The 26,558-nt window shown below is 38.9% G+C and overlaps 1 protein-coding gene across 1 annotated transcript in view; it reads right to left on the reverse strand.

Moving 5' to 3' along the window:
• Positions 1 to 276: 276 nt before the first annotated feature.
• The window catches only part of cfap210 (cilia and flagella associated protein 210), a 48,141-nt gene continuing 21,859 nt past the window's right edge, over positions 277 to 26,558 (reverse strand). Inside the window, exons 5-10 of the mRNA XM_063052195.1 lie at positions 25,516 to 25,721; positions 23,500 to 23,656; positions 16,624 to 16,763; positions 9,829 to 10,021; positions 5,839 to 6,003; positions 277 to 981 (exon numbers count right to left, since the gene is read on the reverse strand). Coding sequence (XP_062908265.1) covers positions 619 to 981; positions 5,839 to 6,003; positions 9,829 to 10,021; positions 16,624 to 16,763; positions 23,500 to 23,656; positions 25,516 to 25,721 — 1,224 coding nt within the window. The 3' untranslated portion in view covers positions 277 to 618. The remainder of the gene's footprint in view (positions 982 to 5,838; positions 6,004 to 9,828; positions 10,022 to 16,623; positions 16,764 to 23,499; positions 23,657 to 25,515; positions 25,722 to 26,558) is intronic.

Here is a 26,558-nt window from a genome sequence, read left to right on the forward strand (position 1 = left end):
TAGATTGAGGATAAAATCTTGAAGTGGCCCAGATTAATAGTAAAAGCCAATGGACTTTCAATAAAATGCTCAGTATACTCTACACTGAATGTAGAAAATATTGCTTAAACTTTAGTCATAATTACACTATATTTGTACTTGGTGTATGGGTCAAAGTTCAGAGTGGTGCAATCTGCATTGATCTCAAAGCACAGCACTTACATTTAAATACTAACTAGCTATGAAGATCAGGGAACAGATAAAGGAAATATCAAAATTTGTACTGATAGCATTATTACTATTCAATGTTAGCACAATCATAAGCAGTCAATTTATACTTGGCCATTGTTAAGGTTAATGTCAAATAAAATTAACCTCAAAGGTTTTTATTTTTGGTGGAAATATAATCATTTAGTTGACAGTAGAAAAGTTCTATACTTGTTTCATTGTTTGATATTTATTTGAATCTCAAATTCACAACATGACTATTCAAATATTGTTAATTTCATAATACGTGCAATCAAATATTTAAGTACATGGTTATTGGGTAGATGATTATGGAGATTAATGTTGGTAACTTAATGTAAGATGCTTGTAAAAATGATGCAATCAATTTGTCAGTTATAATTTCCAAAGCATTCACCATATAAACCCTAATGATTTTTTGGATTTCTCAATATCACAGTTGTCATATAACTTTTTAATCATTTCTGTTGTATTGCTTATATAATTTGGAAGCTGAATCCCTGAGGCATCCTGGACTTGGTAACTTGGTCTAATTCCACCCTTTTCTTTGAACACAGGACCATGCCCACCACCAATGCCCTGGTGGGCAGCCTTAAGAAGTGGATAAACATTTTGCCCTTTTTTTGAAGCTGTATTAATAACTTCCTGTGCATACTTTTCAAATTTCTTCTTTTCCACTTCAAGCAGAGCCAAGGTTTTTTGTTCATGTTCCAGTTCATCTGCACGCTCACTTAGTGTCTTTGCTTTCTTTTCAGCCTGGAAATGGATAAAGAAAAACAAAACTTTGAGACAATGCATGGATTATAATTAGGGCATTTATTCTTTAACAGAGGCAAGGGAAAACTGAAGACTAAACAGTCTTCAAACAACAATGTTAATCTGATCATCCATAAAACATTCTCACAACTGCCTGCTTATTTTAACAACACTGGAAAGGATATTTTCCCTGAATTATTTCTATCCTTGTACAATTCCTTATCTAAGTCCATCTCTTTGATGGGCAGAATTCATTGTGAGCATGTTGTGAGTGCAGAACAAATGGGCCAATTTCTTTAAATGTTAATTCGTAATCAACTCATTTGAGCCAATAATAGCAAAAATGTTAAGTTTCAATACATTAAAGTGTTCAACATTTTTAATTAAAGTCTATTGCATGTTTGATTAGTTGTTAATCTTGCATTTTGTTTACAATTATGTTAACTTTACATTTTGCTACTTACGTAAGTAAACTGCATCATAAGTTGACAAACACAAGAGATTGTGCAGATGCTGGAAATCCAGAGCAACAGACACACAAAATGCTGGAGGAATGCAACAGGTCAGGTAGCATCCATAGGAATTAATAAACAGTCGACATTTCTGGCCAAGTCCCTTCATTGGGACTGGAAAGGAAAGGGGAAGATGATAGAATAAAAAGGTGGGGTAGGGGAAGGAGAACAAGCTAGAAAGGAAGAGGTGAAGTTAGGTGTATGGGAAAGATAAAGGCTGGAAAAGAAAGAATGTGATAAGAGAGGAGAATGGACCATGGGAGAAAGAGGAGCAACAGGGGGAGGTGGTAGGCAATGTCCCCTCTAACTTGTAATGACTAATGTGCGTAAAAATCTCATGCTGTGCAATTTTTACTCAGTGACAACAACGTGCACACTGAATAATTTCTTCAATAAACACTATAAATAAGCCAGTTCTCAAATCTACAGACAAATCTTCACCAACTCCACGTTGTCATCATCATCCACATCAGAAACTGGAAAAGGAAATGTGAGGTAGAGGGTGACAACCTGTTATGCACAGTTTAAATTCCTTTGTCCGTTCATAGCAAAAGATGTGTACGTGTGCACACCTTAGAGGGAACATTGGTGGTAGGCAGGTGAGGAGAAGAGTTAAGAGGCCAGAATGGGAACAGAAGAAAAAGGAAGGGGGAGGTGAAAAGAAGAAAAAAGCTACCAGAAGGTAAATCAATGCTCATGGCAGCAGGTTGAAGGCTACCTAAGCAGAATATGAGGTGTTGCTCCTCCAGCCTGAGAGTGGTCTCATTGTGGCAGAAGAGGAGGACATCCAATGACATTTCAAAACAGTAAAGGGGATAGGAATAAAAATAGCTGCTGGGAAATTCTGCTTTTGGCAAATGGATCAGAATATTACACAAAGTGGTCACATTTCCATAGATGCTGCTTGGCTTGCTGAGTTCCTCTAGCATTTTGTGTATGTTGTATCTAAGTTAATACTTATGATTTTAAATTTTGTATAACACTTAGATTAGTTATCATTTATTTTCAATAGTAAGAAATATGGTGTTTATCATTAATACCAAGGGATACTATATTACAGGCAATTACTAATTGACAAAACAATCAGGTAAATCAAGTTACCTATTTCTTTAAAAACAAAAGCCCTATTATGCTGCATTTCTTTTTCCTTTTCTCTGTTGTCACTTCATATTCACCTGAATTAAGGTAGCCCTCCAAACCAATAGATTTGGAATGAAGTAGGCCATTGTTCAGTTATGCTATGTATCAGGCATATGGTGAAGGAAGAATGATATTTAACTGTAGATTAATAAATGTTGCCGCAACTGACACTGAATTAAGATTGTTGACAATTTTTTGTAACTATTATAAATATAAATAGAACTCTTTTTAACTATGCTGGCAAGAAGCATGCTGATGTTTACAACATAAAGAGAAAGGGGATTTTGCATGATGTGCTTCTCAACTAGAAAATATGCCTTGAGTACTTGATGTTTTGCTGCTAGTCTTGTTAGTCTTTACACAAGTGAAAAGGCTACTGCCTTCACATTGAATGACACTCATTTTAGGTTCACTAAATGGATGTTTTCATTGTCCTAATGTAAAATCAAACATTGTTGTAATACAAATCGCAAAATTGGGTCATCCTTGCTTTAGGAGATTATGATTGTGTTTAGTATCATTAAGAATCATTAAAGCCCAAACTGGATGTTCACAAACAGTTGTTGCCGTCCAAGTTTACAATTAGCGATTGGGACATCTTAAAGTTATCTCTCTCTCTCTATGAGGCAGATAAAAATACATGGATCTCCAGAGACCTGCCCCTTCCCCCAAGACTTAAAAAGGGATTGACTGCACTCCAAAACAGGTGCTCCCAGGTCAATTTGAGGAGCAGCACTAGGGCCATGGATCAGACTTCAACAGAACACAGATGCTTTGATCTCTGCCCAGTGCCATCAAGTAAAATTGAAATGATTTTGAGAAGTCGGGATAAAATCCATAAAATGACATCCAAGAAGGGATACATGAAATTGTGTGATACTTTCACACTGATGTGTCATTGTGAGTGAATAGTCTTTATTGTTAACTCACAATTCTGATGGAAAGGGTTTTGGCATGAACCTGTAACTATCTTTCTCTTTTCACAAATTCCATCTAAGCTGCAACATTTCCAGAATTTTCTAGGTTTTTTTTTTAGATTTTCAGCATCCGGAGTTCTTTGGATTCTTAGTTAACGACAAAGGTCCTGATTTCCTCATCTAATTACTCTCAGTATATTAATAATACCCACTGTGCATGTTCAATATGTTGTTATGTGTACAAAATATAACGAGAAATGACATCTCAATTAGGTGAATCATGACAGGAAGTATATGTACAACTTCCCAATGTATTTGACTATTACAGAAAATGCACACAAAACTATATTTAGAACACATTTGTGCAAGATCAATGTGTAAAAACAGGAGCTGATACATCCAGTAGTCAGCGTAAAATGAGGAAAAAGAAAAATCGGATTGAGATCTGTTTTCACTATCCAGAATCACATGATAAGAACATAAGAAATAGGAGCAGGAGTAGGCCATCCAGCCCGTCGAGCCTGCTCCACCATTCAATAAGATCATGGCTGATCTGTCCATAAACTCAGCTCCATCTACCTGTCGTTTCCCCATAACCCTTAATTCCCTTACTATGTGAAAAGCTATCTAACTGTTTCTTAAATATATTTGGAGAGGAAGCCTCAACTGCTTCCCTGGGCAGAGAATTCCACAGATTCACCACTCTCTGGGAAAAACAGTTTCTCCTCATCTCCATTCTAAATCTTCTCCCCTGAATCTTGAGGCAATGTCCCCTGGTTCTAGTCTCATCTACCAATGGAAACTACTTTCCTACTTCTATCTTATCTATCCCTTTCAAAATTTTGTATGTTTCTATAAGATCCTCTCTCATTCTTCTGAACTCCACAGAGTACAGTCCCAGGCAACTCAATCTTTCCTCGTAGGTTAACCCCTTCATTGCTGGAATCAACCCGGTGAACCTCCTCTGCACTGCCTCCAAAGCCAGTATATCCTTCCTCAAGTATAGAGACCAGAACTGCACACAGTACTCCAAGTGCAGCCTCACCAGTACCCTGTATAGTTGCAGCATGACCTCCCTGCTCTTGAATTCAATCCCTCAAGCAATGAAAGCCAACATTCCGTTTGCCTTCTTAATAACCTGTTGTACCTGCAAGCCAATGTTTTGCGATTCATGAACAAGCACTCCTAAGTCCCTCTGCACAACAGCATGCTGCAATCTTTCACCATTTAAATAATAATCTGCTCTTCTATTATTCCTACCAAAGTGCATGATCTCGCATTTACCAACGTTGTATTCCATCTGCTAGACCTGGGCCCACTCAGTTAACCTATCTATATCTCTCTGCAGACTCTCCACATCCTCTGTACAATTTGCTTTTCCACTCAGTTTAGTGTCATCAACAAATTTTGCAATGCTACACTCAGTCCCCTCTTCCAAATCATCAATGTAAATGGTAAACAGCTGCGGGCCCAGCACCAACCCCTGCAGCACCCGACTCACCACTGACTGCCAACCGGGGAAACACCCATTTATACCAACTCACTGCCTTCTATCAGTTAACCAATCCACTATCCATGCCAATACACTTCCTCCGACTCCATGCATCTGTATCTTATTTATAAGTCTCTTGTGCCGCACCTTATCGAAACCTTCTGGAAATCCAAGTCTATGACATCCACCTGTACCCCTTTATCCACTGCACTCATTATGTCCTCAAAGAACTCCAGTAAGTTTTGTCAAACAGGACCTGCCCTTTCTGAATCCATGCTGTGTCTGTCTAATGGAACCACTCCTTTCTAAATGTTTCACTATTTCTTCCTTAATGACAGCTTCGAGCATTTTCCCGACTACAGACGTTAAGCTAACTGGCCTATAGTTACCTGTCTTTTGCCTACATCTTTTAAAAAAGTGGCATGACATTTCCTGTTCTCCAATCTTCCAGGACCTGCCTAGAGTCTAGAGAGCTTTGATAAATGATTACCAATGTGTCTACTATAACCTCCGCCAATTTCTTCAGCACCCTGTGATGCATCCCATCAGGACCAGGGGACTAATCTACCTTCAGGCCTTCTAGTTTGCTCATCACTATCTCTTTAGTGACAGTGATTTTATTGAGGTCCTCACCTCCCATTTCGTCCATAACATCCTTCTTTGGCATATTAGACGTGTCCTCCACCATGAAGACTGACACAAAATAGGCATTCAATGACTATAAAGATTGGAGCAAAGGAAAGTAAAACCAGACGCTTCCCTACGTGAATAAAATATATAATTTCATAAAACTCACCATTTGTTCAACGAGGAAAGATTGTATGTTTCTTCCTTCTTCCAGGTTCTTAAGCTTTTTCTTTCTTTCCTTTTCGTTATGCATATAATCTGCTTCCAATTTGGCATGAAAGGTTTCAATTGCTTGTAATTTTTCTTCTTTTTCCTTCTCCTCATGTTCTTTCAGCTAAACAGACATTATCTGGTTAAGTTACTTTGCTTCAAAGTGCGTTCATTAAAAAATCATTAAGCATTGTATTAGTTAAAGTGAAATATCACCTCTGTGCTCTCCACTGCCTGAGCAGTGACTTGAAAACACTTCAATTTGCCAACAGATGCTATTTCATTGGCACTTCACTCAGCTCTGGAACAACTGGGCAATGACAATGCATACATCAGGATGCTCTTCATTGACTACAGCTCTGCTTCAACATTATCATCACCTCAGAATTAAACATTAAGTCATATTACCTCAAAATAAAACACTATGCTCTAAGCCTTGATGTCTCCTTGTGCATGAAAGGATGTGCTGAAATGAGAGAAGGTTAAAAGGAGATTCAAGAAAATGATTCCAGGATTGAATGGCTTGTCATATGAAGAGTATTTGATGGCTCTGGGCCTGTATTCACTAGAACTCCAAGGAATGAGAGGTGACGTAATTGAAACCTATTATATGGTGAAAAACCATATTGAATTGTGTAAGGTAAGGGAAACAAGTAGGGAAGTTATGGAAACTATGATGATTAAAGAAGAGGAAGTACTGGTGCTTTTAAGGAATATAAAAATGGATAAGTCTCTGGGTCCTGACAGGATATTCCCTAGGACCTTGAGGGAAGTTAGTGTAGACATAGCAGGGGCTCTGACAGAAATATTTCAAATGTCATTAGAAATGGGGATGGTGCCGGAGGATTGGCGTATTGCTCATGTTGTTCCATTGTTTAAAAAGGGTTCTAAGAGTAAACCTAGCAATTATCGGCCTGTAAGTTTGACGTCAGTGGTGGGTAAATTAATGGAAAGTATTCTTAGAGATGGTACATATAATTATCTGGATAGACAGGGTCTGATTAGGAACAATCAACATGGATTTGTGCGTGGAGGGTCATGTTTGACAAATCTTATTGAATTTTTTGAAGAGGTTACTAGGAAAGTTGACGAGGGTAAAGCAGTGGATGTTGTCTATATGGACTTCAGTAAGACCTTTGACAAGGTTCCACATGGAAGGTTAGTTAGGAAGGTTCAATCATTAGGTATTAATATTGAAGTCATAAAATGGATTCAACAGTGGCTGGACGAGAGATGCCAAAGAGTAGTGGTGGATAACTGTTTGTCGGGTTGGAGGCCGGTGACTAGTGGTGTGCCTCAGGGATCTGTACTGGGTCTAATGTTGTTTGTCATATACATTAATGATCTGGATGATGGGGTGGTAAATTGGATTAGTAAGTATGCAGATGATACTAAGATAGGTGGCATTGTGGATCATGAAGTAGGTTTTCAAAGCTTGCAGAGAGATATAGGCCAGTTAGAAGAGTGGGCTGAAAGATGGCAGATGGAGTTTAATGCTGATAAGTGTGAGGTACTACATTTTGGTAGGACTAATCAAAATAGGACATACATGGTAAATGGTTGGGCATTGAAGAATGCAGTAGAACAGAGGGATCTAGGAATAATGGTGCATAGTTCCCTGAAAGTGGAATCTCATGTGGATAGGGTGGTGAAGAAAGCTTTTGGTATGCTGGCCTTTATAAGTCAGAGCATTGAGTATAGGAGTTAGGATGTAATGTTAAAATTGTACAAGGCATTGGTAAGGCCAAATTTGGAGTATCGTGTATAGTTCTGGTCAGCGAATTGTAGGAAAAATGTCAACAAAATAGAGAGAGTACAGAGATTTACTAGAATGTTACCTGGGTTTCAGTACCTGAGTTACAGAGAAAGGTTGAACAAGTTAGATCTTTATTCTTTGGAGCATAGAAGGTTGAGGGGGGACTTGATAGAGGTATTTAAAATTATGAGGGGGATAGATAGAGTTGACGTGGATAGGCTTTTTCCATTGAGAGTAGGGGAGATTCAAACAAGAGGACATGAGTTGAGAGTTAGGGGGCAAAAGTTTAGGGGTAATATGAGGGGGAACTTCTTTTCTCAGAGAGTGGTGGCTGTGTGGAAAGAGCTTCCAGTAGAAGTGGTAGAGGCAGATTCGATATTGTCATTTAAAGAAAAATTGGATAGGTATATGGACAGGAAAGGAATGGAGGGTTAGGGCCTGAGTGCAGGTCAGTAGGACTAGGTGTGAGTAAGCATTCAGCACGGACTAGAAGGGCCGAGATGGCCTGTTTCCGTGCTGTAACTGTTTTATGGTTATAAGGACCTTGACAGAATCGATGTGGATGGTTGTTTCCAATGGTGGGAGAGTCTAAGACCAGAGGGGACAGCCTCACAATAGAGAGGCATCTTTTTAGAATAGAGGTGAGGAAGAATTTCTTTAGGCAAAGAGTGGTGGATCTGTGGAACTCTTTGCCATAGGCAGATCTGGAGGCCAGGTTTTTATGTATATTTACGGCAGAGGTTGATAGATTCTTGATTAGAGCATGAAGGAATACAGGGGGAAGGCAGGAGACTGGGGCTGAGAGGAAAATTGGATCAGCCATGATGAAATGGTGGAGCAGACTCGATAGGCCAAATGGCTTAATGCTGCTCCTATATCTTAGTCTTATGGTCAAGACAGCGATACCTATGGAAAACAGAGAGTGCTGGTGGGGGTTGGGGAGATAGATTAGTGATAGGATCCCGTTGTAGATAGCGAATGATGTGCTGATACAAAGGCTCGGGGTGGTTGGTGAGGATAAGGGGAAGCCTATCCCTATTATAGCTGCAAGAGGATGGGGTGAAGGCAGCATTGATCATCGTGGAAGGGAAACCCTGTTCTTTGAAAAAGAAGGACATCTCAGATGTTGTAGAATTGGAAGGTTCATCTTGAGAACAGATGCAGTGGAAACAACAGAAATGAAAAAAGGGAATAACATTTTTACAAGTGACTGTGGGAAGAGTTATAGTCGAGTCATAGGTATAGAGATATAGAATTTATTTTCTCTATTCTGTGTATCAAATGAATGGCCTTAATGTTGACTGCACCTTTCCTCTATTCAATGATCCCTTATATTCCTTGATGCCTATATCCATACTTTCATCTCATTCTCTTTAATAAAGGTGTCTCAAACAATCATGAGTTTTGGGAGTTTGGTATGTCACCAAAGTCTAGTCATGGAGAGCATTCTTACTGGTTATATCACTACCTGGTAAGGAGGCTCCAATGTACAGGAACAAAAGAGATTGCAGGAGGTTACGCAATTTAACTTTGGTAGGACTTATAATGGATTAGTTCACTGTCTATCCATTATTAAGTCCTACTAAAGTTAAATTGCACTCCCATAGTATTAGGATCAAAATCAGAACATGGTTTATTATCACTGACAAATGTCATGAAATCTGTAGCTTTGTGGCAGCAGTACTGTGCAATACACAAAAATGACTATAAGTTAGAATAAGAAATATATCAAATGAAATTAATATTGCAAAAAGAGAGAAAAGGGGGTTCATGGATCGTTCAGAAATCTTCAGGTTCCTGTACCTCCACCCTGATGGTAGTAATGAGAAGAGAGCACGTTCTAAATGGAGAGGTTCCTTAATGATGGATGCATCTTCTTGAGGTACTGCCTTTTGAAGATGTTCTTGATGATGGGGAGGCCAACGTAATAAAATTTTATTTTCCCTATTTATAACATGACTTTAACCATGAACCAAATGCAGATAATTTCAACTTGGACGTCCAAAATGGGCAGTAGCATTTTTATCTATTGTATGCGCTACCTCTAATTTTATTTCTACTTGGATCAGATATGGCATACAATAGATAAACATGCTACTGCCTATTTTGAATGTCCAAGCTGAAATTATCTACCACATAATAAATAGGGAAAATAAGATGCACAAGAAACAGCAAAACATGCAAGTATTTTACCGTCATAATTCTGTGTTCTTCAATTGCCTTCACATCTGCCACTAATTTTTCTACTTTTTTCTTTATTTCCATCTCTCTTGCAGCCTCCTTTTCTGCTGCTGCTTTCTTAATGCGGTCTGTTTCATCTCGTGCTTCCTCTCTCATTTGTTCACTTATTATTTTCAACATCCGGTTTCTCTGATCTTCCTTCTCCCTAGAAGTGCCAGAAAATCAAAAAAGGACATAACATTACAATTGTTCTACAGTTTCTTGTTAAATAAAAAAGCATAAGAAATAAATTATTACAAATAAATTACCCTTAATAAAACAAAAGTTTCAAATGCAGCAGACAATTCATTTTGAAATCATGAACATAGAGAGAAGGCATATGAGAGGAGTTAAAGTAAATATCTTAAACTCAAGGGGTAGGTGGCCCATTTTACTACATAGGGAGACACTACATCATAAAACCAGATGGTGATGGGTCTTGGGTTTCATCTACTCTCTATATTGGAAATGAATAATGCAGAACAATAGTTGATTCCTATTGTAGAAAGCTGATTATCTGATTATCCAGAGACCTGCCTGGATTCCTTCCTGGTGATGTTGAAGGTTTTTAATCTCCTTGTGCCTATTTAGGAATATCATGGCAATTCAATGAAACTCTTGTAACTGAATTTGAATCAGGATATATTTTAGCATATATGTTGTTCAATTTTTTATCACTAATTTTTTATTGCAACACCAACAAATTACATTCAATACAACCAGTTGCCGATTACATTTTGACTGTTTAACCCAGCCACCCCCCCAACCTTCATCACCATCCCCCCCACCCCTCATCCTCTTCCTCATCCCCACCCCCTTCTCCACCCCTCTCTCCCCATCCCTCTCCCCTCCACCAACCAACTGAATAGTAGTACATACACAGACAAAGCATTCCTATTTTAACAAACGATCTCTTAAAGATATCAAATTTTTCCACAGTAAGATTGTATTTGGTTGTGCATCATCTACTCTTGCTGATGAAAGTTCCAGGTAAGAAATGTCCAAAAAGCTCCAAAGCCAGTGAGTATTTGAAATATCATGGGGTGGTTTCCAACGCTAGACCACAATCTTCTTAGCTGCAGTCAGGCCTGCCAGCCAGGTTTTGCGTGTTTTTTCCGTAAGAGAAAGGTAGGAGTCATCATTTAGAAGATGTACAGCGGGGTCAATTGGTAATTGTACCACCGTTAGTTCTGTAAGAGTACTGATAACCTTCCCCCACAAACCAAAAAACCCTGGACATTCCCATACAACATGTATAAAAGAGCCAACGGTTCTGTGGGGGCAAAATGGGCAAAATGAGCAATATGTGTCAGGAACCAGCCCCATTTGATGTCTAATTCTCGGTGTTAAATATGCTCTATGACAAAATTTCAAGTGTAAATACCGATGATTTGGGTTTTTTGAAGCACTGGCAGCATTATCCCAAATCGCATCCCAGTCTAAGTCTTGTCCTAATTCAGATACAGTATGTCCTTTTCATTCCTGATGTGGGCATATATTTCTGGGAGTTTAATTCATCATAGATATATGACACTATCTGTCCTGGAGCACTCTGTATCCAACTTAAAATGGGATGGTCCTTTAAATCTGACCCCCACGGAACCCCATAGGCGTTACAAGCTGATCTTACTCTGAAGTAGAAGAAAAGAGAGTGTTGATCAATATTATATCAAGATACCAGTTCTTGAAAACTAAGGATAGTACTTGCCCCATTAATAACTTGAAGAGTAGCAATACCTTTATCCTCCCAAGTTCTGTTTGTGAATGGTTTCCCCCCAGATAGAAGATGATTATTGTTCCACAATGGAGATGATTTGCACCATACACTTTTAAATTTTAGGAACTTTTCTGCTGCTCTAAACACTTGTATCATATAGGTTAAAATGGGACCGTAATACAAATCAGATTTTTTGGTAGACATACCTGTAAGGAGAAAGTCCTTCAACCTTATTGGTGCTATTAGTTCTTGTTCTATATTTTTCCATGATGAAACTTTACCCTCCTCCATCCAAGTATAAAGTAAAGACTTTTTAATACAAGTGCCCAGTGATACAATTTAAAATTTGGACATGCCAATCCCCCATCCGACTTTTTGAATTGTAGAGCTGACCATTTTATATTGGGTCGTTTACCGTTCCAAACATAGCATCGTAGTAAGGAGTCCAGTTTTTGCCAACATCCTGCTGGAGGTGCAAGTGGGATCATTAAGCTGATAAAATTAATGTGGGGTAAGATGTTTATTTTAATGACCAATATACAGGCTGGGACTGATGTTGGCAGTTGTCTCCATCTATTAATATCTTCTATTTTTTTCAAAATTAAGGAGTAATTTGTTTTAGCCACCGACGATAGGGAAGTATTAACTTTAATACCCAAGTAGAGGACCTCATTTGTAACCTTAATCTGGGGAGGGAGAGACACCTTACTTTTATCTGTATTAATCAGCATCAGTGCTGATTTTGACAAATTAACCTTGTATCCTGAAAGAAATCCAAATTGCTCCAGTGTTTTTAAAATGGGAGAGTTTGTTGAACATTTGCCATATAATCTAGTGTGTCGTCCGCGTAAAGTGATATCGAATGTGATGTTGCACCTATGGTAATAGGGGAGATCTGCGGAGAGTTTTTAACTACAGTAAATGTGCAAGCAGTTCAATGGATATAGTAAAAATTAAAGGAGACAAAGGGTCCCCTTGTCATGTGCCCTGTCCTACGTCAAATAACTCTAATTCTCCTCCCACACATAACCGGGCTGAAGGATTAGCATACAGTGTTTGAATCATATTGATAAATTTATCGCCAAACTTAAATTCTTTTAGAACTCTCCAAAGATATGGCCATTCAAGGCGATTGAATGCTTTTTCAGCATCTAGAAATAGCAGGCCACAGGCAGGCAGGATTTTATGTGTTGCACTCAGTATGTGTAAGAGTTGGCGAATATTATCAGATGCGGGACGTCCCCTGATAAAGCCCGTTTGATCTCGGCTAATTATTTTCCCAACTACTGTCTCAAGTCTACTGGCTAAGACTTTGGAAAATATCTTGAGGTTGGTACTTATCAAGGAGATTGTACGGTAATTGGCACACTCCAAGGTGTCCTTACTGGGCTTAGGTATAATTGTGATCAGGGCTGTGTTTAGATCTCTATGGAAAGCACCATTTCCAATAGCATAATTTAATGTTTCTAACCATACTGGTCCAAGAATACCCAAAAGTGCTAGGTAAAGTTCCACAGGTATGCCATCTTTACCTGGCGTAAGGCCGTTATTTGTAGCTTTGACTGCTTTAAGTAGCTCATCTAGTGTAATAGGAGAGCCTAGAGTTTTAGTGTCCTCTAATGACAACGCAGGGAGGTCTAATCCACTAAAAAAAATCTGTGAAGTGATTCTCAGAAGGAACTGAGCCACTTGCATACAGTTCCTTAAAGTAATTCTTGAATGTCTTGTTTATTTCCTCTGTTGAAGATACTACTCCACGTTTAGCACATCTCATCACTGGTATAGACGTTTTAGCTTCCTGCTGTTTGAGTGTTAGTGCCAAAAGATGGCTCGGTCTGCTGCCTTCTGCATAATACTTATGTTTGGTTATATGGATCATATATTCTGCCCTGCTTCTTAATAAATCATTTAATTCTGCTTGTTCTGTTTTGAGCTCGTTTTCTTTTGTTTTGGTGTATCTCCTTTTGAGATCATTCTCCAAAACCTTACATTGTTCCTTTAGGGAGGAAATCTTTTGAAGCCGGCTTTTATGTAGATGGGAACTGAACCATATGGCGTTATTTCATAAGGAACCCTTGATGGAGGCCCAAATCACTGTCACATCTGAGACACTATTTTTATTTAAATTTATAAATTCCATCAGTTTTGTCATTTTGTCATTTGTCAAATTCATTATTTTTTAGAAGGGTGGAGTTAAACCTCCACCTAGTAGCCTTATTTTTAATTTTGCCATAATTAAAAGTAGATACGTCTGGGTTGTGATCAGATAGATGTCTGGGCAAAAGTTCTATTGAGTGTACTAAAGGCAGTAGACCGGAGGATATAAGAATGTAATCTATCCGAGAGAAGGTTTTATGTCTTGTAGAGAAGAAGGTATAGTCTTTAGCAGATGGATTATGCACCCTCCACACATGAGTTAAATTTAAATCCATTAGAAAAAGGTTAAGTGCTTTGGAAGCAGATTCTTGAGAGCTTGATATAGTTGAGGAAGATTTATCGAGGTTAATGTTTACCAAAGCATTCATGTCCGAACCAACATATAGTAGGTAGTCACTTAACTTCAGTAATTGTGAGGTAATTGATGGAAAAAATTCAACCTCAAATGCAGTCGGGGCATATAGGCTAATGAAGGTAACTTTTTTACCCTGAGTGGGTGTACAGCAAAAAGCTAGACGTCCTTCATTGTCGGCGCCAGTCCTTTCAATTGATACATCAATACAGCATCTCATTAATATCTCCTTTCATATGAAAAATTAACTCCTTTCGTATGAGTACCATCAGCTGCTGCCACAATGGGTTTATAAAAGCAGTTTTGAACCCTGAGAATGTCATTAGGTGTGTTTCTTGTAACAGCGCGACATCTATTTTCTTTCTGCGTAAGAAATCTAAAACCTTTGAATGCTTGTTGGGAGAGTTTAATCCTTTATCATTAAATGATACAATAGTAAGATTTTCTAATCTATCTGTGTTGCTCATCTTCCCCTGGATCTGTTGTTGTAAGTTGGTGGTGGAGCCCTGAGTTACCTCCTTCCCACCACACCCCCACATTCAACCCTTTACTTTGTAACATCTGTGAGTGTCACTTAGCAATGTCAGACACTGAACATTAACCGCCTCCCTCTAGCACCAACAAATTAGAAAGGCAAAGCAGTTCTCGTAGACAATCATATCAAAGAGACAAGAAAAAAAAAACCTGGTCAAACCTGTTAACCTATATAATTAAAACCATTCCCATTTCAAATATAATATAACACATAATCAAGACCCCAACAGCTCTCTTGCAAGAGACTGTTGCTTTAATAGACTGTCGCTTAGCGATGGCGCCAGTGACGTCTTATCTGGCACCCAGGAACGTAAACAAGTCGACTGGAGACATAATCCGAAATGAACATGTACAACTAAAGTTATCCAGAACAAACTGCTGTTTTTCAGCTTCATTCTTGATGAAGTATGATATTTGGGTGTATTGAATATCACCTTATGAGGTAAAAGATAAAAAGTATACTCTAGGCAGACTTATATCACCTTACCATGTTATCCTTGTACTAACAGGTTAACTGAGCCATTACCTTAAAACTCTGACCTGCAATACTCAGAAACAAATTGGCCCCTTAATTAACTAAATACAAAAGTGCATCAAATGACTTTCCAATAAAAGAATAACCAGAAAACTTCACACCTAGGATGTTAACTTGCCCGTGCCTGTTAGATTGCGCATACAGGCTGGTCCGAGCTCTTAATGCAGTTCCATCTCCTCCCGAGGGGCGTGTGGACTTTGCCCAGGGTCTTCTTTCATATCTCCCAGCATTGATGATTTCAGAGCTTCTTTCGCTTCCTCTGCCGAGTTAAACAACATCTTCATGCCCTTGATATTCACTCTCAAAATTGCCGGGTATATGAGGAATGAGTCGATCCCCTTCTGTCGAAGATTAGCACAGATCTCCTTGTATCCCTGCCGTTCCTGCATCATGCCGGGGCTGTAGTCGGCGAAGAACTGCAGCTGGGTGCCATCAGGGAGAGTAGGTTTGGCTTTTCTTGTGCCCTCCAGGATAGCCTGCTGGTCGGTGTACCATAGAAGCCCAAAAACCATGGTCCGTGGTCTTGAGGTGTTGTTGGAAAAGATCCTATATGCTCTATTGATCTCTAATGGAGTGCTGTGGGAATTCTTGAGCACTGGAATCCAATTAGGCAGTATCTCCTGGAGGTAACCTCTTGGATCGTCGCCCTCAGTGCCTATCGGTAAGTTGACCAGCCGCACATTGTTTCTCCTGGATCTGTCCTCCAAGTCATTTAACTTCTTCCATATCTTAGTCACCTCCGCGAGACAGGAGTTAGTAACTTTCTCATTCTTGCATAAGCTAACCTGAATGTTGTCTATTTTGTTGAAGACCGTGCTAAATTTTTTAACATGAATGTCCGCTTGCCCCTTTAACGACCGGAGAGTGTTGCCGTTCTCAGCCATATGCTTCTGTGTGGGGTCGAGAACCTTTTCCAACGACTCCTTTAGCATATGGGCTACCGTTTCTTGCAGCGATTCCATCTCTGTTGCCATTGTTTGCCTAATTAGCATAGCTACTTCCTCGGATGAATCACTAGCTTGGTGTCGTCTGCTGGTATCTTGTTTCTTGGTTGAATTTGGATCTTGTTTTGAGGTTATGTCTTTAGTTAGATCTTTCTCCAACTCAACCTTGTATTAAGATCATCTATGAGCCCTAAAGAACCTGAAAAAGGAAGGTTATATGTCAGCGTTCAGTGCTGTGCTGCCATCTTGCCTCGTGGCTCACCGGAAGTCCATGTTGTTCAATATTTTTATCTTTTTCTTAAAAGTGCACAACACAGCATTCTACACAATGGGATTCAATGCTAATACAGGAATGTCTTCTTTCCATCATAATGTAATACTAGTGGTGGTGCAGTTTCCCCAAAGAAAAAACACACTTTTGACATTTTTCACAGCTCCCAGTAAAAAATGTAAAAATTATAATAAACTATTTTCTGAGATATTCCAAATAAATGTTTATTTGGCAAAAATGTGCTGGGTTCTTTCTTACTTGTCAATTTCTGCTTGTCTTTCTTTCCTAAGCTTCATCATTTTTTGTTTTGCTAAAACATATAACCTGATATCTTCATCTTGTAATTCTTCCTTTTGCTTTTCTAGTGCTTTAATTATATTATTGTTCTCAACATGTGCCTGAAAATTGAAAAAAAAGAGAATTAATTTATCTTATGATTTTAATGTAGTTAAACACCCCAAGTTGTTTCAGAAAAGCATTGTCATACAACATTAGATCAAATGACCCTAACCATGGCAAAGTGGTAGATTTTAGACAGTGCCTTCAGAGGAGAAAGTGATAGAAGGACAAAGGGGTCTGGACGGAGAGAAAATTCATAGCCTTGGTAACTGAAGGCATAGCCTCTGATAGAAGAGCATTTAAATATGGGAATGACCAAAAGGCCAGAAATTAGGCAATGCAAAGGTCTTGGAGGATTGTAAGTTAGCTAGAGATAATGGAATTATGAAGAGGTATGGCTAAAGGTGAGAAATGTAAAATTAATGTTACTTAACCAGAACCACAGAAGTTATGGGTAATTTTAAAAATGCAAACACAAGGAAATCTGCAGATGCTGGAAATTCAAGCGACACACACAAAATGCTGGTGGAACGCAGCAGGCCGGGCAGCATCTATAGGAAGAAGTACAGTCCACATTTCAGGCCGGGACCCTTCGTCAGGACTGTTTTAAAAACGCAAACATGAGGAAATCATTTAAAAACGCAAACATAAGGAAATCATTTAAAAACACAAACACGAGGAAATAATTTAAAAATGCAAATGAAGGGTCTCGGCCCAAAACATTGACTGTACTTCTTCATGTGGAAGTTATGGATAAACTGAACTTGGTGCAAATTGTAATCAGTAAGCAGCCAAGCCACCAGAGGAAATTAATTTAATTTGTTTATGTAATTAAGCATGTAATTTATTTAACTGAAGTGAGCAATTTGAAGATTTTAAATGTCTTTCATTGTAAAGGTCAATATCTTTTAAGCCTGATGTACCATTCTTCTACTGCAGTTAGGGCAACAGGAGATTTTGCTGTTCCCTGGGCATTCCAAAGTATAGCGTATTTATCTTGGATGAACATAGTAAATTGACAGTCAAAGAATATTTAGCAGCATGTCAAAAGATGAAGACTACTGTGCAGAATGGAGTGGATAAAAAGGCAAATATTGAAAGTGGAACCTCTTTGTATTCCCTAAATTACAATTTATTATAGAAGAGCTGTGTTTCCCTTGATCTCCTCATTTCCTTCTCCTGTTGAATTAAAATATAGCATCTCATTATTACATCATAAGACATAAGAGCAGAATTAGGCAATTCTATCTCCAAGTATACTGAAACTTCATCCTTAACAATAGAGTCCAATGCTTTCCCTACCACTGGGGTTACGCTGACTGAGCTATAATTTCCTTTCTTTTGCTTTCCTCTCTTCTTAAAGAATGGAGTGACACTTGCAATCTTCCATTCCTCCAGGACCATGCCAAAATCAAGTGATTCTTGAAAGATTATGACCAATTCATCTGTTTTTTCTTCAGCAATCTCCCTCAGACTCTGGGATGTAGTCCATCTGGTCCAGGTGACTTTTCCACCTTAAGACCTTTGAGTTTGCCTAGCACTTTTTTCTTTGTAATAGCAATGGCACTCACTCCTGTTTCCTGCCACTCACAGATCTGTAGCAAGCTGCTAATGTCTTCTGCAGTGAAGACAGATGCAAAGTACTTGTTAGGTTCACCTGCCATTTCTTTGTCCCCATTACTGCCTCATCAGCATCATTTTCCAGTAGTCCAATATCAACTCTCACTTCCCTTTTATTCTTTATAAAACTGAGAAAAATTTTGGTATCCTGCTTTATATTATTGGCTAGTTTGCCCATATATTTTATCTTTTCCCTTCTTATAGCTTTTTTAATTGCCTTTTGTTGGATGTTAAAAACTTCCCAATCATCCAACTTCCCACTCACTTTTGCTACATTATATGCCCTTTCCTTGGCTTCTATGAAATCTTTAACTTCCCTTGTCAGCCATGGTTGCCTTCCCCTGCCATTTGAGAACAACATCTTCTGTGGGACATATCTATCCTGCTCCTTGTGAACTATTCCCAGAAACTTCAGCCATCTCTGTTCTGCTGTTTTCCCTGCCAGTATCCTGCTCCAATCCACCTGGGCAAACTCCTTTCTAATGCCTCTGTAATTCCCTTTATTCCATTGCGACACTGATACATGTGACTTATGCTTCTCCCTCTCAAATTGCAGTATGAACTCAATCATATTATGATCACTGATTCCTATATGTTTCTTTACATTAAGCTTCCTAATAACATCTGGGTTATTACACAACACCCAACCTAAGATAGCCTCTCCCCAAGCAGGCTCAAGCACAAGCTGCTCTGAAAAGCCATCTCATAAGCATTCAACAAATTCCCTCTCTTACAATCCGACACCAACCTGCTTTTCCCAATCCTCTTGCAAGTTGAAGTCCCCCATTACAATTGCGTCATTACCCTTATTACATGCCTTTTCCAGCTCCCTTTGCAATCTCAACCCCACATCTTGGCTTCTATTTGGAGACATATACATGATTCCCATAATGTTTTTATTAACCCTTGCAATTTCTTAATTCCACCCACAAGATCCTATGTCACCTCTTTCTAAAGATATAATTCCATCGCTTACCAACAGAGCCACACCACTGCCTATGCCTTCCTGCCTGTCCTTTCAATACAAAGAATATCCTTTGATGTTAAGATCCTATCTATGACCTTCTTTCAGCCACAACTCAGTGATGCCTGCAGTGTCATACCGACCAATCTCTAACTGTGCGAGTTCATCCACCTTATTCCAAATGCTACATGCATTTAAATCCAACACCCTCAGTCCTGCATTCTTCACCTTTTATTTTGCCTCTGTGGTACAATTTAACTCTTTGCTCTGTCTGCATTTGTATCCAATCATTGGCTTGTCCTTCCTTACATTCATGTTACATCCATCATCCACTTGTAAACCTGCTGGCTCATCCTCAGCTCTATCATACTGATTCTCATACCCCTGCCATATTGAACTATTCCCAACAGCTCTAGTAAACCTGCCTGCAAGAATATTGGTCCCCCTCGGATTCAACCTATTCCTTTTGTACATGTCCCACTTGCCCCAGAAGAGGTCCCAATTATCCAAAAATCTGCCCCCTGCTCCAATTCTTTAGCCGCGCATTTATCTGCCACCTCATTCTATTCCTATCCTCACTGTCATCTGGCACAGGCAGCAATACTGAGATTGCTACCCCTGAGGTCCTGCTTGTCAGCTTCTTTCCTAATTGCCTGTATTTTTTTTCAGGACCTCCTCCATTTTTCTACCCATGTTGTTCGTACCAATATGTACCACAACTTCTAGCTGCTCACCTTCCCTTTCCAGGATATTGTGGACGCATTCAGAAACATCACAGACCCTGGCACCTGGGAGGCTAACTACCATCCATGTTTCCTTTTCGCATCCACAGAATCGCCTGTCTAAATAGTCCAAGATCAATCTAACCCTTCCCTTGCACATAGCCCTCCATTTATCTTGTGTGGATTTAAGAGTATCTAAATTGTCCCTAATGCATTTGCCTCTCCCACCACCATCTAAGTGCATATTCCTTGCACTTACCACTCTCTATGTAAAAAAAAACCTATCTCAGACACCCCGCTGTACTTTCCTCCAATCTCCTTAAAAGTATGTCCTCTCATATTAGCCATTGCCACACTGTGAAAATTGCACTAGTTGCCCGTTCAATCTATGCCTCTTTTCATTCTCTTCACCCCTATCAACTTGCCTCTCTTCCTTCTTCACTCCAAAGAGAAAAGCCCTAGCTTGTTCAACTTTTCCCCATAAGACACGTTCCAGGCAACATCTTGGTAAATCTCTTCTGCACCTAAAATTTCCACATATCCTTCTTATAATGAGACTACCAGAACTGAACTCAATACTGCAAGTGTGGTCTAACCAGAGCTTCATAAAGCTGCAACATTACCTCATGGCTCTTGAACTCAGTCCCCTGACTTAATGAAGGTCAACACACCATATGCCTTCTTAACCACCCTATCAACATGCATGGCAATTTTGAGTTATCTACTGACTTGGACCCCAAGATCTTCAGTTCCTCTACATTGTTAAGAATCCTGCAATTAATCTTGTACTCTGCCTTCAAGTTCAACTTTCCAAAGTGTATCACTTCATACATTTCCAGATTGAACGTCATTTGCCATCTCTCAGCCCAGCTCTGCATCCTGTCAATGTCCCATTGTAACCGACAACAAACTTCTAAATCAGGAGTGTCAAACTACCGGCCTGCGGGCCACATCCAGCCCGCAGGATGACTTGGGGGGGAAAAAAAGTATATTTACGACCATTTATTATGTATCTGTACGGCAGCCACTCTCTCTCCCACCGTTGTCTGTGCCGCCTGCTGCGCCAGCAGCTTGTTGTGTGTACTTAGAAAACAATTAACCACCCGCTGTGCGTAAGCACCTACCACCCCGCACTGAAGACCACTAGGGCCCCACTTACGTCGTCAGACACAGTATAAACACACAGAGTACTCAGGTAAGTGGCACCTGTAGCAAGGCTGAGACTGTTTGCTGCTGTGGTTCAAAATGCTTTCCAAGAAAAGAAAAGTTGACATCGAAGGTTGGATATTCAACAATAATTGGAAAGATCGTTTTTTCTTCTGTGAGGTCAACGGCAAACCTGTGTGTCTGATATGCTCGCAACAAGTGGCTGTGGCAAAAGAGTACAATATCAAACGACACTATGAGACGTCACATGGAGAAAAATATGACAAGTACGCAGGACAACTCAGAACGCAAAAGGTAAACGAGCTTGAAGCAGCTCTGAAAAAACAACAATCAGTGTTCACTAGAAGTCGAGAGACTCATGATGGAGTTGTCAAGGCCAGCTATATTATTGCCAACAAAATAGCTGCTACGTCAAAGCCATACTCAGAAGGGGTATTCATCAAAGCATGCGTGCTGATGGCAGCTGAGCTGGTGTGCCCTGAGAAGAGACGGGCTTTTGGTAATATCAGCTTGTCAAGAAATACTGTGGCAGAGAAAATCGGGGACCTTGCAGGAGATTTGAAGAGTCAACTAAAAGGCAATTGATGAGAGCACCGACGTGACTGATGTAGCTCAATTAGGAATATTTATTCGTGGCGTTGATGTATCTTTGACTGTCACCGGGGAGTTTGTGGAGATGGTGCCCATGACAAACACAACAGCGAACGATGTTTTCGTCGAGGCCTTGGACAGACTGGAGGTTGACTGGAGTCATGCTGTCACCGTGGCAACAGATGGTGCACCATTCATGGTCGGGAAAAAGGCAGGTGTTGTTGCAAAACTCTGATGTTGACAGGCTGGTTAAAGCCAAGAGATGTCAGGTGTCTGGAAGCAGCAAGTGAAAAATGAGTGACACTGTTCGATGCACTGCGACATGTAAGCAAAATGCATTATGAAATATTGAGTGTCATAATATTATGATTCATTCATTTTCTGACTATTCTATTATTGTAAATGTGATCACTTCAGTAAAAATTAGAGGCTAACTGTGTTCATCGTCTGAGTTTGATAGCTGAAAGCAGGCAAATAAAATTAGGTGCAGTTGTATAGCCTACATTTACAATTTGTTTTGTTAGATCTACATTTGTGTCTGCTAACGTTCGATTTCAAATGGTTTATTAATGGAAAGGGTGCAGCTCCCAAAACAATCTTAGCCAAAATAGCATCGTTTTTTCTCTCTCTCATCACAACTTTCTTGTAGCCTACAACTGTAAGTTAATACCAATCATAAAAATAATGCTTGCTAGGCAATCTTCTTCATAAGAAACGAAATTCGTAAAGTGAAACACTTTGTAGTTATAGCAGAGACTGAGACACATGACAGCAGGTTGAAAAAACAAAGGCAATGAAAGCTGTGGGAGCATGCGCGCGTGCACAACTGATCCAGCTTGCATGAAGTTGCATTTTACCCAATCCGGCCCGTGACTTAAAATGAGTTTGACACCCCTGTTCTAAACTATCCGCAACACCACCAACTCACATAGGCATATTCTGAATCTGGTGCTCATTTTTTAACAATGAAACTCATTGTAGAGAGATCAAAGTATCCCAGTTGAATTGACTAAACTATTCCACCTCTTCATTGTCATTTGCATTCTCACCTGAGTGAAACTATGGTATTTTACTTTTTATTTGACTTGGTGTGATAGGCAAGCACTTGTGAAATAAGGATGGATTTCTGATTTTATTTAGCCAAAAGCCAGCATAATCCAAGACCCCACCTGCTCTCTTCTCCCCTCTCCCATCGGGCAAAAATAGAAAATTCTGCAAACTCATACCAACAGGCTCAAGGACAGCCTCTATCCTGTTGTTATAAGACGATTAAGTGGTTCTCTGGTATGATAAGATGAACATTCGTCTTCATAATCTACTTTGTTATGATCTTGCACCTTATTGTTTACTTGCATTGCACCCTTTGCACTTTATTCTGCAGTCTTTTATTACTTCACTTTTATTTTACCTCAGTACACTGTATAATGATTTGATCTGTCTGAACAGTGGGTAAGACAAGCTTTTCACTGTACTTCATATAACGATAATAAACTACTGTAATCCCAATTCCAAATAAAGCAAAATTTAAAAGTAAAAGATAGCTTAGATATTTGTACTGTTAATCCATAAAATAATCAACTTTTCCAAGCAAAGCTTTAGGAGCATTACAGGAAAGCCAAAAAAAATCATATCAGAAATCAAATTCAAGGTCCTCTATGACAACAAACCACAAGAATTTCTGGAACCACATGTTACTCAACTCATTAAGATGAAAAAGTTCTTGAAGCCTACCATATGACTGATCTTATTGTTATATTTTTCTTGCTTTTTCAGTTCTTCAATTTTACTAAGTTCCCACTTGTACAACTGTGCCAACTTCTTGATTTCTCTTCCTTCCATTATATCTTGTTGCTTCTCTTGTTTTCTTAGTTGTTCATGTTCCTTTATCCTGCCATCAAATAAATCTTTAAATGCCATTATTATAATGAAAAGTTAGTGAACAAATGAGTAACTTTCACCATACGCCTTCAAAAAAAATTGCATTTGGTTTCAAAAGTTGCAGTTGGTATCAAATATGCATGCATACTGTTAACTTTGACACAGGTCAAGGTTAGTCTTGGTGAGAGAAGTGGCAGATAATACTAAAATGTTTGCTATTTGTGGGCTCAGAGGAAATTAGGCATCTTAATTGTAATATTTTCACTGTCAGGAGAACATCCACCATTGCCACTTTGTGCACTGGACCAAGAGGTTTTTGAGGCAGGAGTGTAACTGCCAGAACTTTTCTAAAGACACCCAACTTTTGTCCCTTCCAAGATGTTTTACAGTGGCACAGCAGTTATCATGACTGCTTCACAGCTTCAGGGACCAACTCAGATCCTGATTTCATCTGCTGTCTGTGTAGAGTTCGCATGTCCTCTTGTGACTACAAGGTTTCTCCTGCGTAGTCTGGTTTCCTCAAACATCCCAAAGATGTGATGGAAGATTTATTGGCTATTATAAGTGATCCCTAAGAATTTTAACAAAAAACTAAGTTGCAGGGCTACTGAAAATAAAGAGAGACTGAATGAAACAAATGGGATTTGCTCTGCTAGAACCAGCAAGGATCAAATGGATTGAATGTCCTCCTTCTCAGTCATAATAAGTAACTAACCAAGACAAACACACGTAAATTCCTTCCAAAAATGTTAATATAATTACATTGTCCTTGAAGGTTTCAGACCATGATAATGATTTGAATTTCCAAATGCTTCCCACTGCTACACTTCATCTAACAGATATACCTAGTCTCACCAAAATCACCTTCTTTTTCAGGGCTGGAATACCAGAAATTACAAGTACAGCAAATTATTATTTTTTTTCTCCCAATATTCTGTATCTTAAGTTGATGGCCACATCTAAAGAAAGCCTAGGCAGCAGCCCAACAATATCCTTTATGGACAACATATTTGGGTCCAACTCTGATTCACTTATGTATTGAGATGCAACGCAGAATAGGCCTTTCCAGCCCTTCAAGTCACGCTAACCAGCAATCTCCCAATTTATCATAGCCTAATCACGACACAATTTACAATGACTAATTGACCCACCAACCATTACACCTTTGGACTGTGGGAGAAAACTGGAGCAGCTGGAAGAAACTCACGCAATCACAGGGAGAACATACAAACTCCTTACAAACAGCAGCGGGAATTAAACCTGGGTCACCTATATTGTACAGCATTGTTCTAACCACTATACTACCATGCCGTCCAGTACTATTGTGATGATGATACAAATTCCTGCATTAGAAGATCCAGGAGTTTTCAAGTCCCAGTTTTAACAGCATATTTTTAATGCAATTTTTCCTCAAGCATATTCAGAGTTATGAAGCTGTTATGTAGTTTTTGGTAACTATTTCCATTTATATTAAAAGAAACAGATAAAAGAAATAAATTTATATTGAATTTTTTATATTCTAAGAATGTCCCAAAGCACTTTGCATCCTATCTGATTTGGAGTCACAGTTGAAGTGTGTGAAGAACTGTTCTACAGGAAGCATCAATACATAATTATATGATAATATCAGACTTTATTTTCAGTCATGTTGATTTAAATGTAAATATTGGTATGTACTCCAAACATAACTTCCCTGCAGTTCTTCCCTGCAATATTGTCATGGGATCTTTAATGTTCAGATTATGGAGTATAACAGGCTTTAGTATAAAATCTTTGAAAAATAGCACTTTCAATCATATCATTTTAACAACATTTACAGATCAAACAAATGAATTTCAAAACTATAAGCAAAATCAATTCTTTACTCACTGTTGCTGATGGAAATCAGAAAGAGCTTTTCTCCGTTCTTTCTGTTTTAGCATATTTTGATACTCTGTATCCTCAATTGTGTACCTTTGACGTTGCATTTCCTCCACAAATTGTTTTTCTTGACTTTTAAGAAAATGTTCCCTTTTCCGGTTCAATTCAATCTGGGCTTCTCGTTCTTTAAGCGTTTCAGTGAGCATCAGTGCAGCCTACAAGAATGTGTGTGTTCATTATGACGAACACTGATGTCATGTAGATTGTCTAATAAAACTCTGATCAGATGAAATTATATCATGAAAGTTATACAAATTCATTAAATTTATTCACATCAACATGACTCCTAGACTGAATTTTAGCCTTCATACACATCATCATTTCTAATTCTACATTTCTTATACACTACTTGTGTTCTTAGGTAATTTGAATGTGGATACTGTATTAAGCATTTTCATAGAAATAATGTTACAAAAATCAATGTAATGCACCTCTACTGAGTTTAAGGTGGTATGTCCCTCTTCGGCCACCAAATCCAATTTCTGTACATATGCACAAGCCCGCAATCAGCTCTAAGTATTGTTGGTACACATAATTTGAACTCCAAACAACTTGAGATAAACTGGAACATTCTGTTAATGCTAAAAGCAAAAATCTTAAAGTATCAATTACAACTCCTCTCCTTCTGCTTCCAAGTACGGATTCTACTCTATTCTCCCAGTTTTGCATTTCCACCTGATGACAAGACTTTCCATTCCATTGCTTTGAGATACCTAGTTTTAAAAAATTAAACATGGCTTTCCTTCTGCAATATTCCGCTGAGGTCTTAAACATGATAACTCTATTTTCCACACTTCTCATAGTCTCTCTCCTCCCATGAAGAAAAAAAGATAGGTTTCCCCTTGTCCTTACTTACCATGTCACCTACCCCCACCATCCTCCACATTTAATGGATCATACCGGGAATTACCAACAGCTTCGACAAGCTGGCACCATCGGACATATTGTTACCATCACTCATAGGAGATGTAATACCTGGCATTTAACCCCTT

This window comes from Mobula hypostoma, chromosome 6 (genome assembly GCF_963921235.1).
Source record: "Mobula hypostoma chromosome 6, sMobHyp1.1, whole genome shotgun sequence".
In the NCBI taxonomy this organism is placed as follows: domain Eukaryota; kingdom Metazoa; phylum Chordata; class Chondrichthyes; order Myliobatiformes; family Myliobatidae; genus Mobula; species Mobula hypostoma.